The sequence below is a fragment of the Hirundo rustica genome, chromosome 3 (genome assembly GCF_015227805.2).
Source record: "Hirundo rustica isolate bHirRus1 chromosome 3, bHirRus1.pri.v3, whole genome shotgun sequence".
NCBI classification, from domain to species: Eukaryota; Metazoa; Chordata; class Aves; order Passeriformes; family Hirundinidae; genus Hirundo; species Hirundo rustica.
Window position 1 is genome coordinate 3,584,333 of NC_053452.1, and position 12,708 is coordinate 3,597,040.

General features: G+C 41.9%; 1 protein-coding gene across 3 annotated transcripts; it reads left to right on the top strand.

Moving 5' to 3' along the window:
- The first annotated feature begins 1,678 nt into the window (after positions 1-1,678).
- ETAA1 (ETAA1 activator of ATR kinase) lies at positions 1,679-10,864 on the top strand. 3 transcript variants are annotated; one of them, XM_040060140.2, is made up of 7 exons: positions 1,679-1,862; positions 3,376-3,513; positions 3,767-3,843; positions 5,365-5,483; positions 5,777-7,589; positions 7,809-7,920; positions 9,675-10,864. In XM_040060140.2, the coding sequence occupies exons 1-7, from the start codon at positions 1,679-1,681 to the stop codon at positions 9,788-9,790; spliced, it is 2,559 nt and encodes an 852-aa protein (XP_039916074.1). In that variant the 3' UTR covers positions 9,791-10,864. The 3 variants fall into 3 exon arrangements, with proteins under 3 accessions (XP_039916074.1, XP_039916072.1, XP_039916073.1); XM_040060138.2 differs by having other exon boundaries at positions 5,777-7,920; XM_040060139.2 differs by lacking the exon at positions 1,679-1,862 and adding an exon at positions 1,990-2,237 and having other exon boundaries at positions 5,777-7,920.
- Positions 10,865-12,708: the final 1,844 nt, after the last annotated feature.

Genomic DNA, 12,708 nt, shown 5'->3' on the forward strand with positions numbered 1-12,708 from the left:
TCAATTAAACAAAAAACAGGCAAAAGACAAGTACAGAGTAGTTCACTCCTTGGCCCTATATGGTCAATAAATCTGTTTGTACATCTATTTTTAGAGGCTCAGGGAGGAAATATCCACCTTGTTATAAAACATATACATACGTACACACTTATATTGCTTAAAATAATGATGTAATATCACTGTCCCTCCAGAACCCCATGTTAATTTTTTTTTACCAAATTTTGCTTCTGTAAGCTTCTCTTCACCAGCACCAACTGCCTCACTGGGATAAAATGGTTTGTGCCTGCTGCGTTTCACAGAATCACACACTCAATTAGATCAGAAAACTCCTCTGAGATCATTGAGTCCAACCTATGACCAGCATGTCAACTAGACCAACTACAGCACTAAGTGCCACAACCAGACTTTCCTTAAACATCTACAGGGACTGTGATTCCCTGGGCAGCGCATTCTAATGTAGAATCACTCTTCCTGTGAAGAAATTCCTCCTGATGTCCAACCTAAACCTCCCTTGGTGCAGCTTCATGCAGTTTCCTCTCATCTTGCTGCTGGTTGTCTGGGAGAAGAGACCAACCCCCACTTGGCTACAATCTCTTTTCAGGGAGTTGTAGAGAGTAAGAAGGTCACCCCTGAGCATCCTCTTCTCCAGGATGAACACCCCCAGCTTCATCAGCTGCTCCTTGTAAGAATTCTTTCCTAGACCCTTCACCACTTTCATTGCCCTACTCTGGACTCTCTCCAGCACCTCTACATCCTCCCTGGACTGGGGAGTCCAGAACTGGACACAGCAGTCGAGGTGCAGGGGAAGAATCACTTCCCTGGTCCTTCTTGGCCAGCTGGGCACACGCTGGCTCATGTTCAGCTGCTGGTGACCACCACCCCGAGGTCCTTCTGCTGGAGCCAATTCCCAGCTACTCATCCCCCATCTCGTATCACTGAGCGGGGCTGTTCTGGCCAAAGTACAGAACACCCCATTTGGCCTTGTTAAACTCCGTGGTGTTGGCTCATCAACCCAATCTGTCTGAGATCCCTCTGCAGAGCCCCCCTGGCAGAACAACATTCCCCGCCACCTAGGTGTCATCCCAGAATCTGCTAATGGTGGATTCGAGGCGCCTGAGGCCAGGCTGACGGCAACAGCCCTCAGGAGGGCACAACCTGCCCCTCTGCCCACGGCAGAAAGAGAGAGGAAAGAGAGAAAGAAAAAGAGAAAGAGAGAGAGAAAATAGAAAGAAAATGGAAAGGATGGGAAAGGAAGGAAAAGTAAGGAACAGGAAGGAAAAGGAGGAGAAAGGAAGGAATAGGAAGGAAAGGAGGAAAAAGGAGGAAAAAAGGAAGAAAAAGGAAGAAAAAGGAAGAAAAAGGAAGAAAAAGGAAGGAAAAGGAAGGAAAAGGAAGGAAAAGGAAGGCAGTTTTTCTTTCCCGCAGCTGCGGGGCCAGCAGCGTTTCCCCGCCCCGCCGGCGGCGGGCAGCAGGACCCGGCGCCCCTCACGGCCGGCGGGGCGGGGCGGGGCCGCAGTTCTCCGCCGCGTCCGCCTGCCCGCCCGCCCCCGCGGCGCGGGGCCAATGGCCGCTCGAGGCGGCGCGGCGCCGGCCAATCGGCGGCCGTCCCGCGAGGCGCCCGGCAAAATGGCGGCGCTGCCGGTGGCGGGAGGGATGCGGTGCCGCCGCAGCGGCCGCCATGCCCGGTAGCCGGCGGAGGGGGCTGTCCCTCAGGCCCCCCGCCCTGAGGAGGCGCAGCGGCGGCGGCGAGGAGCAGCTCACTCGGCGGCGGGCGGAGCTCCCCGCGGAGGAGGGGGCGGTGGAAAGCGGCGCGGGCCGAGGCCTGCCCGCCGGGGAGGCGGCGTGCTCGCCCCGCGCTGCAGGTACGGCGGGAGCGGCCCCTCGGGGCCCCGGCCCTGCCCGCCACCTCTCGAACCGCGGGGAACCGCGGGGGAGGCGCGGCCGAGCCGTGAGGAGGGGTTGGCGCGGTGGAAATCTCCGCTGGCCCGGCTCGCGTGCCCCGGGAAGGGGCTGTTATCTCAAAAGCATGTTGAGCCGGCGTGCCCCGCGGGCCGAGCAGGCCGGCGGTGCCTTCCTTCCTAAGAAGAGCATTGCCAGCAGGTCAGGGCAGGTGTGCCTGCCCCCTCTGTTCAGCCCTGGTGAGGCCGCATTGGGAATACTGTGACCCGTTATGGGCTCCTCAGGACGAGAGAGACATGGAGCTCCTGGAACAGGTCCATCAGAGAGCCGCAAAGTTGGTTAGTGGTTTGGAGAATGTCTCTTATAAAGGAAGGCAGAGGGTTTTGGACCTGTTTAGCCTTTAGAAAACAGAGGGCACATCATCAGTGTGTGTAAATATCTAAAAGGAGGGTGCAAAGAGGATGGATGAACCAGTGGTGCCAAGCAGTAGCCCAAGAAATCGACCAGAAACTGATGCACAGGAAGTTCCACCTGAACATGAGGAAGAACATTTTTACTGTGCAGTGACGGCACTGGAGCGGGTTGCCCAGAGAGTGTGTGGAGTTTCCCTCACTGGAGATATTCCAGAACCATCTGGGCACAATCCTGTGGCATATGCTGTGGGATGACCCTGCCTAAGCAGGAAAGTTGGACAAGGTGACCCACTGTGGTCCCTTCCAACCTGACCCATTCTGTGATTCCCACAGCAAATACTGAGAACTAACCAAGGAGAGAATAAAACCTGGTCATGCTAGACACTTCAGGGCAAAACATCTAAAATGTTCCTCCCATAGTAATAGCATCTTCTAAATGATTTCTGTAGGCTTTCACATCTGCAGCATCATTTCTAAAGGACAAGGGTGACTAGCTGAGCTTCACATAGGGTGTTTAGTTCACTTACCAGTCGAAGGCAGCTGCAAGCAGGTTTTGAACAGCTGTATTCCTGCTTTTAATAGTCCTGGCTGGAAAGGCCTAGGGAAGGAAATACAGACAAAAGTAGGTTATTGCCCAGACTAGTTTGGAGACCCACTAAAGATAGTTCAGCTCAGAGTCTGCATGAAAGACACAAAGCAAACAAGAATACAAAATATTCTCTCATAGAGGTATACATAATTTTCCTCTTAATATAAGGTTATGTCAATATTCTCTCAAGTGTAAGAATTGATGTCCTTATAATCAGATGCTGGGTGTAAAGCTGTCAGCCTCCTAGAATGTTCTGTTGTCTCTGTGGTGATACAGCTGGCAAAGCTGAGAGTTCTGTTCTGTATTTAATGTCCAGTTATGAACAGTATTCCTTTTGTGAGTAAAGCAATCCTGGTGAGTGTGGTTTTTATTTGTGGTGTTCCTAAAGCATCCACTTTTGCCTTGACCTGTTCTAAGTGAATTTTGCCTTTAATTTGTTGCTTTTAAATAAAGATCCTCTTTCTTTTTACGCAGAGCCATGTTTACATAAGACACCAAAGAGATCGTTGAGTAGGAAATCCCGAATACCTACTTTCAGCTCTCCTATTAATGATGCTGAGACACAGCAGGAAATCTTTTGGGATTCTCATTCACCAATTGCACACAAACTAGGTAATACCAAAATCCAGACTTAAGAACACCTATTTGAGGCACGCAGTGGGAGTGTAGTAAAAGTTACAAAAGATCTCTTGGAAATCTTTCTCTTATAATGGTTGTTTGATTTTACTTTCATTAAAAAAAATTCTTCAGTGTACTGCTGAATCAAGCTCTGATCTTCGCAGGTTTATTTGAATTATTTGAGATGTACTGCACTTCAAAAACTGAATAGATTCCAAAATTTGAAGGAGTTTGTTTGTTTTCGTAGGCAGTGGAAAAACCAAGCAGTCTACCAGGACATGCGCAGTAGAAATCTCAGAAATTGTCAATCGCATTGCTCCTCAGGTAATTGTAACTTTCTAAAACAATGCCCTGTGTGTGCAGTAATCAAAGAGAACACTGCTTCAGCCCTAGCCTTGGTTCTAGTTACAGTGGTGTCATGGTAAGGGTTGAGCACGTAGAAAATGAGTTTCCAGAACTGGATTGAATTAAAATAGTAAGTATAGCATTGACTGATTGTTGTGTGAGTCACAGATGCTGTAAAAAAGGACATGTGAAGAAACTTGCAGCAGCTCCGTTTTAGAAAGGTTTACTTTCACAACACAAGTTACTGCCCTTGGTCTTAGGAATACTGTTTATTTGTCCTTAATTACTCATCTGTTAAAAGGTAACAGTTTATTCACACACTGTCTTTACTTGGCAGTTGTTTTTAAGCATTTTGAGCAGTCTTGACTGACGGCTGATTTACGAGAACAAGACCCAGATGAGAGATATTTTGCAATAATGTAAACATAGGAACCTTGCTTCAATACTCTTATTTTCCTCTTTACCCCGGTGTATCTTCCCTTTCCCTCTTGCTGTGAACCTGATGTCCACAGCCCAGAAAGTCAAAAGAAAACTTGTTGCATTTTAAGTGCAAGAAGAAAACTTGTAATTCCTAAAACAGATCTGTAGCGTTTAGCTTGCAAAACATGCCTGCTTTTTTGACAGGGCTATTTGAAATATATTTACTGTTTAGCATATTTGTGAGAAATTACACTAAAAGAATTGGAAAATCATTGATATGGGATGCCACTGCCTACCTTTTAAATAGTTACAGTTCTGCCAAAAATGTAATCTGCTGTTTATGTTATTTTTTTTAAACAAAAATAAATTTCAAAAACCCCCTTAAATTTACAAAGAATAAGAGGACCTATTTAAAACTCACCTAGTAGTTAATAAAGTTCAAATTATTTTTGCTGGCTTACACACAGTAATTTCCCACATCCTATTGCTCTGCCCCTCTAAACAATTCAACACTATTTTATCTTTTCATTAAATGAAAGTATCTCTTTCATTTCACAATTCAAATTCAAGCCTGAACTTTGAAGCTCTGAAAAAAATTTCATTTCATTTCTAAATGTCACTTAATTCTGTTTAAAGACTCCTTTTTTAAGTTACTTGTAGTGGAAGTAGTCAGACTTTTTTTTTTTTTTTTCTGTAAGCATACGGAATGTAATTTACTTTAAGGTCTCTAATCTGTTTGTGCTGCTGGCCTCTCAGCCAGCTCTTTAGTAGTGTACTGAAGTAAACTAGATCACAGCTTGTAACATGAATATGTGCAAACCTGAAGCAGACTACTAGATTTGCATGCCAGAGTATAATGCAGTTATTTTAATTGAAGTTCCTGCTTTAAATTGATATAATTAAAGTGTTACAACTATCAGTGACAGTGTTGCAGTAATCTCACTTAGCTTGTTTTTGCTCTTATCTGTGGCTTTCAACAGTTTATTTAGTTTAGCAACTTTTAGCTCGTGTAAGATGTGTGTCTAGTCCAGTCTTTATCTGAAATCAAATTTCTAAGCATTCTAAACCTTAATTATTCAGGATGAAAAAGCAGCCTGTAATGAAGACTCCCTTTTAGGAACATGGATTGGTGAGGATGCTATTCCCTGTACACCTCTAGCAGTTAAAGGGCGAGCTAGGACAAAGTTAAGCTGTACAAGGTAAGTTACTATTTCTTCTTGCCCATCCTAGCTGGGTTTTCATGAAAAAGGCTGTATGGTCTTCTGTGTATAGTGAACCATATAAGTGTCCATTAGCACACAGAATGCTTTTAACTGTGAGCTTGCTGTGTCTTCTTGCAGGGGGTGGATGTTGACTGGAAGCAGTGGGATTTAGTCATACCTTTGTAGTTGTTAAATTAGAGAATGAACAGCTCATAGGGTCACGTAGCTGAACTTGGCTAAGCTTTCTCAGTAGCTCTGACTTTATTTTCTGTGTTTTCTTTTTAATCCAGAGATCTTAAAATAAAAAATCCTGAAGAGGAGCTCATGAAATTGGCTAAGGAGTTTGATAAAAATCTAGTAGAGTTAGATGCTGTTCAGGAAGAGGAGAAGCTTGGTCACAACTTGATCCAGATCACCTCAGAGCCTTCAAGTAATTCTAAAGATGAAATAAAAACGAAGAACCAGGAATCACTCCTTGGTGAAGGTTCTGAAACAGATACTGTTGCGTCCCTGGAACCAGTTGGACAAAGCACTGGCATCCCTGTGGCAGAGCCCTGTCAGTCCAGCAGTCAAAAGTCTGTAGACCTTGAGGCTGAAGTAGCCCTTCATGCTCTTTTTGACTCCTCTACCCAGAAGTGCAGTGGACAGTTGAGCCAAGGACTGTCAGATATTTCTTTAAATAATAGTTTTCATAAAATTAAAAGTACCTTGGTGGAGGAGAACCTTCCTGAGAAAGCTGAAGCCACTCAGCATGGTAATTCAGAGTCATATCTAAAAGATACTCTGTTTGCAGTAGGAAGCGTGGTCCAGACTGTACCAAAACCTGATGCTGACACCCTGACAAAAAGAAATCCTCCTTACCTGAAGACACAATTGGTGGCCTCTGCTAAGCTTGCTGGAGTAGTTAATGATGACTTTGATGACTGGGATCAGGATCTTTTGGCAGATGACTCTTTTGTGATGCAAATAACCCAAAATCCTGAATTGATAAGTACTGAAGAACCACCACAAATTCCTGCAAATCCATTTGTGCACGATTTCAGTGATGCTAGCAGAGCAAAGCAAAGAAGTAGTAGCAATTCAGTAACTCTTTTGGGGACTGTAAACAAATCTAACAGTTTGCAATATTCACCTTTGAACCATTCTAATAAAAACTCACAAAATGTTGTAAAATTACTGTCTTTACAAAAGCCATGTAAGACAGAAAACTCAAAGACGGAGACCAAGGCCTTGCATGGCAAATGTGATGTTAAGACAGATAAAATTGAATCTGTTTGGAAGAGTACCCAAAATAGTGATTTGAACCCTATTTCTGTTTCAGTGCAATCTGAAATGAAGCATGGAAATGAATTCACTAAGCCTAAAAGCGATGCTCTTCCTTTTTTTCCTTCAAGATCTAACCCTCATAGACAACCAGCAGGAAAACCTGGGAGTAACACTCATACTGTTTCCTGTCAGTCATCCAGTGTTTCTACCAACATGAAACCTAATGATCTAACCAAAGTGGTTAACCAAGCTAATACAGGTCCCTCAAATCAAGTTGAAATACCAAAGAAATATCCTCTGTCATTTGATGACTGGAATGAACCGAAATTCTCTGATGAGGTATTAGGTATGTTTTGTGGATCTGATGGTCTTTGGGATGCAAACTGTGAGGATGATGAATTGTTATATCAGGTGTGTGATGATATAGAAAAGCAAACTCAGACCCAGGATGTTAAACAAGGAAGTGAAAAAACTAAAACTTTTCAAGGAGCCGGCGTTAATTCCAGATCAAATACTGATAACATCTTGCCAGCATCTAAACAAGGACTACCTGATCTCCTCTTGGTACAAAAAACAAGTGCAAAACAGGAGGTCCTCTCACTAAATGATTCCTGTAGGAATTCATCAAAGACAGTGCGTGGGCTGGCCACAACAGGTCATGTAGTGAGCTGTAAGAACATCTCAAATCCTCAGACTCTGGTCTCGGGTCCTTCTGTGGAATGTAAAAGCACACTGCCTAAAAACTGTCACCAAGATGCTTCTGAAGATACTGCAAAGACTGTTTCAGGGAAATGGTACAGGTCAAATTCTGTGCCAGCAAGAGAGCCAGGTTCTGAAGTAAGTCCTGTTAATGGAGTAAATATTTTTAGTAGAAAAGCACTTGACAGCTCACATTTCTTGTCTAATGTGGGAAAGATTCAAAGTAGCAGCTCTGGTAACAAAACTTCACTTGTGCCTTCAAAGTTTAAGTTCCGAAAGATTAACAATTCTCAGGGTGGTCTTTGTGTAGGGTCTGAAAATCCAGGGAATCATTCTGGCATTGGAATTACTCTGCAGGGTTTGGAAGGAAGCAAGAATCAGGTGAATGTGACTTTGCACAGCAAGCTCGACAATAAGAAATCACCTTTCAAGAGGCACCTTTCAGAGTCTTTTGCACAGGCAACATCAGGTATTTGTCTTTACTGTGTCGCTGTTAGACTGTTACTGTTTGTTTCCTTTCTTTAGTCACAATGTCAGAGACATTTGTACTGTATTGCAACTTAAAATAGGCTTCAATATTCATCCATTCAGTTAGGGTGTTAGTAGATGTTCTAAGGAGAACCTAGAGGTTATTTTCTCAAAAAAAAAATTGTCCTGATGCATATCTCGAATTCCTGTAGTTCGAGACACCTGTTTCCACTTCACTTCTCTACATACCTCACACCCTCTCTCCACAGACATTCAGGTTCCCTTGGATCAAGTATAGGCTGATGCAGAACTCAGCATACTATTTTCTTCATCTGTCACTTAAAAATACTGTTATTTTGATGCACAGTTAAACTCTAGTTAAAGATGGGACAGGGGAAGAAGACACCAGGTGATACAGAATGCCAGTTTCTTTATATTACTGTACACCTGGAATTTGGAACCTCAGATCATATGACACTTTTCTGAGCTCAGCCTGTGCTGTTGTTTGCTCTGTGACTGAAATTGCCAGTGAAATATTCTTGTGTTATCACACAAGATGCCCTTTCATCCAGAGGAGAGGTCAGTTGCTTCTTCTTTGCCAAGCGACCAGCAGTAATATTCCATGCTCAGTGTTACTTACTGGGGAAATTTAGAACCAGCCAAGTGCCAGTCAGTATTATTTTTGGCAAAGCTTTAATCAATATTCATTCTGATAAAACATGCCTTTAAGAGTGCCCTGTATTAACCTCCGTTTTCAAGAGGCACTGTTGCAAAAGCAACAAAACAATTAATTATTGAAGAAGGAGTATTTTATCTGTTTCTTCCCCAGTGGAGAAGCATATAAATGGAAAGTAGCAATTTTGGATTATAAGGAGGAAGGAAGGGGAGAGATAATTAATTATTCTGTGGAATGTTCTAGAGAGCAAAGGAACAAAAGAGAATAGATTTTCTTTACGGATTAACCATAACTTTCTTAATTTTAAATTTTGAGGGAAAGGACATTAACCAGAAAAAGGATATTAAGTGGTCCTTTCAAAAATTACTATTTAATTTTTCATAGATGCTTTTTTGTGAGAAGCATATACACGTTTTTTTCTATCCATTCAGTTTGAATACTTATTAAAAATACATTGTATAAACACGGTAAAATTATTGATACGTGCAGGGAGTGTTCCTGTTGGTTCCTGTGAGGTCAGGATTTTATAGTATGGGAATTTATAGTTCTGCAACACACCGTATAAAATGCTATGCTCAGCTATCATGTTCTTGTCTCCTTTGCCAATTTTTATTGCTACTTTTGACCTTTTTTCAACCTCTCCTGTTTTATTTGTGTGACACCTGTACTGTATCCGACCCCTGTGTCCATACCATCTCCATGTCCATAGTTCTGCCCGACTCACTAAATTGTAGAGCCCTTTTCACTATGATAGCCTTAATTTTCCTAACCCTTTGCCATCTCCTGTGTTGACTCCTGATGTCATGAGGTTCACTTGAAGGGCACCCAGGTAAAATCTCCTGGAAGGAAATGTGCACATCCCAGTGTTTTGGGGATTGTAATAATCAGCAGCACTACAAAGGTCATGCATCTTGCCCCTTGGGGACAGGATAGATGAGCCATTTTTAACTTGGGTGCCCGGTGTGTCAGAATAGTGTGCTCCTGCCATAGATCTTCCACCACTGAAAATAGCTAAGCTAAAATACATATTGAACAAACCTGAAGCTCCTAATACATTTTTTTTTTAAATTTATTTACAGCGTCTGTGGTGGAACAAAAAAATAGAAAATGTTCTCAAGAGGAGATTGAAAGAAAAAAACAAGAAGCTCTTGCACGAAGAAAATCCAGAACACAGGCATTCTTTAAAGATGCTTGAATTTGGAGTGTGTTTTTTCTGTGGAGTAAGCTCGTTGGGAGGGAAATACTGTAATGCTAGAAGACACTTTTTAAACTCTATTCACAGCTACTGATGGCAAGCTTTTTCTGTCTTCCAATATAAAAACATCTGGACCTGAACCATGACTAATACTCTGGAGGTGCTTAGTTTTAATTAAAAACAATCAGTTATAAATGTGTAGTCCCAAACTACATTCAGCTAGATGGAGATTCTGTTGAGTTGAAATGATGAAAATCATGAAAGTGTCGGTATATATGCGTAATGAAGGTGTCAGAAACAGACTAAGAAGACTCTCAAGTACACACAGACTAAGAAATACTAATGCTTGCTCTCAGGTAGAAAAAAGTTTTAAAATTTTGGGTTAAATAAAGTACAATCTAGGAAACATCCAGCATCAGAAAACTAATGGAAATGAACAGACTCTGGAAAGGGTGCTCAGTTTGTTACCTGAGGTAAGAGTGAAGGAAGGAAGAATTTAATGTAAAGAGTTTCATTATGTGAAAAAGTGTCCTGCAGAGGACGTGTTAAATTCTTTTAAATTCCTTTCAGGAAGAACTGGAAATACCCTGAGGAAATTGGGCCACCTTTTTCTAAATGCGCATCACCAAGCTAATTAGAAAAGGTAGACTAATGCCATTTTAGCAAACCATGAGCAATATGTAATACACCAGGTGAAATCTCAACAGTTATGCATCAGTTTAGCCTGATGGGTTGTACATATTTCCAAGCTAAAGGCTGTTAAATTATAAAAATGCTGTGTCACATCAGCTTTAACAGGCTGAGAGAATTTTTATCTGATAGATGGGTGCAGAGCTCAGACTGCAAAAAACTGCCTCTGGGAAAGCTGCAAGATATTTTTCAGCTGAGAAATGCTTACATGTAAACATGTGACACTGTGAAAAGTTACTGTAATTTTTCTTTGTAAATAAATAACTTGGAAGTGTTCTTCCAAAGGTTGGAGGAAGCTTTTGATTTCTGTTGTATGCTGTTTTTGTAACTCTTGAAAATGTAAGTATTGTATATTTGTAAGTCATCATTAAACTTTTTTTCAGATTTTTCTAGTCTGTTTTTTTTAAAATACTATACTACAGAAACTGGTAAAAGGGAATTAAAAGGGGATTCCATACGGACTTCACCTGAAGCCCTCACTTGATAATTTCCCTAATTACTCGATGCCTCAATTTTCTACGCGTAGTGGCGACAAAATGCTTCCTTTGATCCATTTAAACTAACAATCCTTGATGGACAAACTGTTTCAACACACAACCAGCTGCAGTGCAGTCCTGAAATGTTTAACTGGGGTCTTTTTGCTTGTGTTAACCACCTTGGGCTCATCTGATCAAGGACTCAACGCCCCAGAGACTGTGCAGGTACCCACTAAGTGTTAACAGTCTGTGGCTGCAGCTCCCTGCCTGGCTGCTGTTGTGTAAGATACAATGAGTTGGATTAGTTTACTAAAATTAACCCAGAAAAATATTTTCAGCTTTTCAAAGTTCATCACAATAATACCCTCAACAGCTAACACACCATGAAATAGCGAGGTTTTGTTGTATTGTCAAGCCTCTGCTGGCAGTTTTCAGTTTAAAAGACAGAAGATTTGCATGTCCATATGACAAATGAGTGTAAACCCCAAACAGCAGCTATTGGAGAAATTTCATTTATCCAGAGAAATTAATTTGCTCTGTGTATCTTAAGTTTAGATTCTCTTGCAACACCACAATCAGGTAACGTGCCAGATGCCAAGAAAAAGACAACGAGAAAAGGCTACTACTATCAGTATTAAATATGAGAGTTATAAAACTGGCTTTTAAGGTACCAATGCACAAGAATGTTAAATGTAATTGAGAAAGATAAAACAGGCTTTTGCTAGAACAGTGTTCAGCTTAGTTAGCAACCCTTCCCTCCCCAGTATGTTTCCCTAGATCCAATTCTGTAAAAAACAAAAAACAGGTTAATTTTTGTTTTCAGGGATAATATTAATTATGATTTGAGAAGATGAAAGAAAGGAGCTGTTGTAGATGTTGAGTTTTGTTTTTTTTTTTTTTTTAAGGAAGATTTTGTTCCGTGATGTGAAAGGACTAGCTTTTAATCAGGTTTGAAAATGGGGTAAATAGTAGAGAAATAATACAGGCTGGCCACATTACAGCTCCCCAAGCTCAGTGTGGAAATGATGCACCCTGAAAGCTGTCACTGTGTGTCCTTGGGCACGCTGAGTTTAAAACCAGCTAACTGCTGATTTTCTCAGCATCCACAATACAAAGGTCCTGGAGCTGCCCACCTGAAATGCCACCACTGCTCTCTCCTTGAATATAGTGGCCAGAATATTCTGGCTTATCCTTTATCATGTGCACAAGTGCTGGAAAGTAAGAGTTCAGTGTACGACAAGGGGAATGCCTCTTTTCATGAGGAGTGTGGAAAGAACCCCTTGCAAACTTTCCAGTGCAACACAACCTCCATTTTAATCAATTACTGTCACTTCTTACTCCAGTACTTCCTATGTGCTGCTTCTTTAGACCATATTTAAAGAATCTGCTGATCAGTTTTGATACTGATAGCAGATGCAATTCATTGCCCTCTGCTTTTAAACTAATCATGACAGAGAGACTTTGCTATTTTGCTTTTCATTAGTACCTATTTTTAGCATTTGTTAGACTTCAAAAGCCTGTAATTCGGTTTTTGTTAAACATTACTTTCCAAATAGAATTCACAATATTTTAGGAACGTGGTTTTGTTACTTGATGGCGAGACAAACTTCCAAGGATTTTTGGTCACGGCCTGACTATCCCCAGATGCCCTACTCTACCACCTCTGTTAACAAACGGAATAGAATTACTTCTTTTTGTCACTTGACTCGCTTCCTCTCCTCACCACTGGGAAGGAAATTTGAGCAGCAGCCT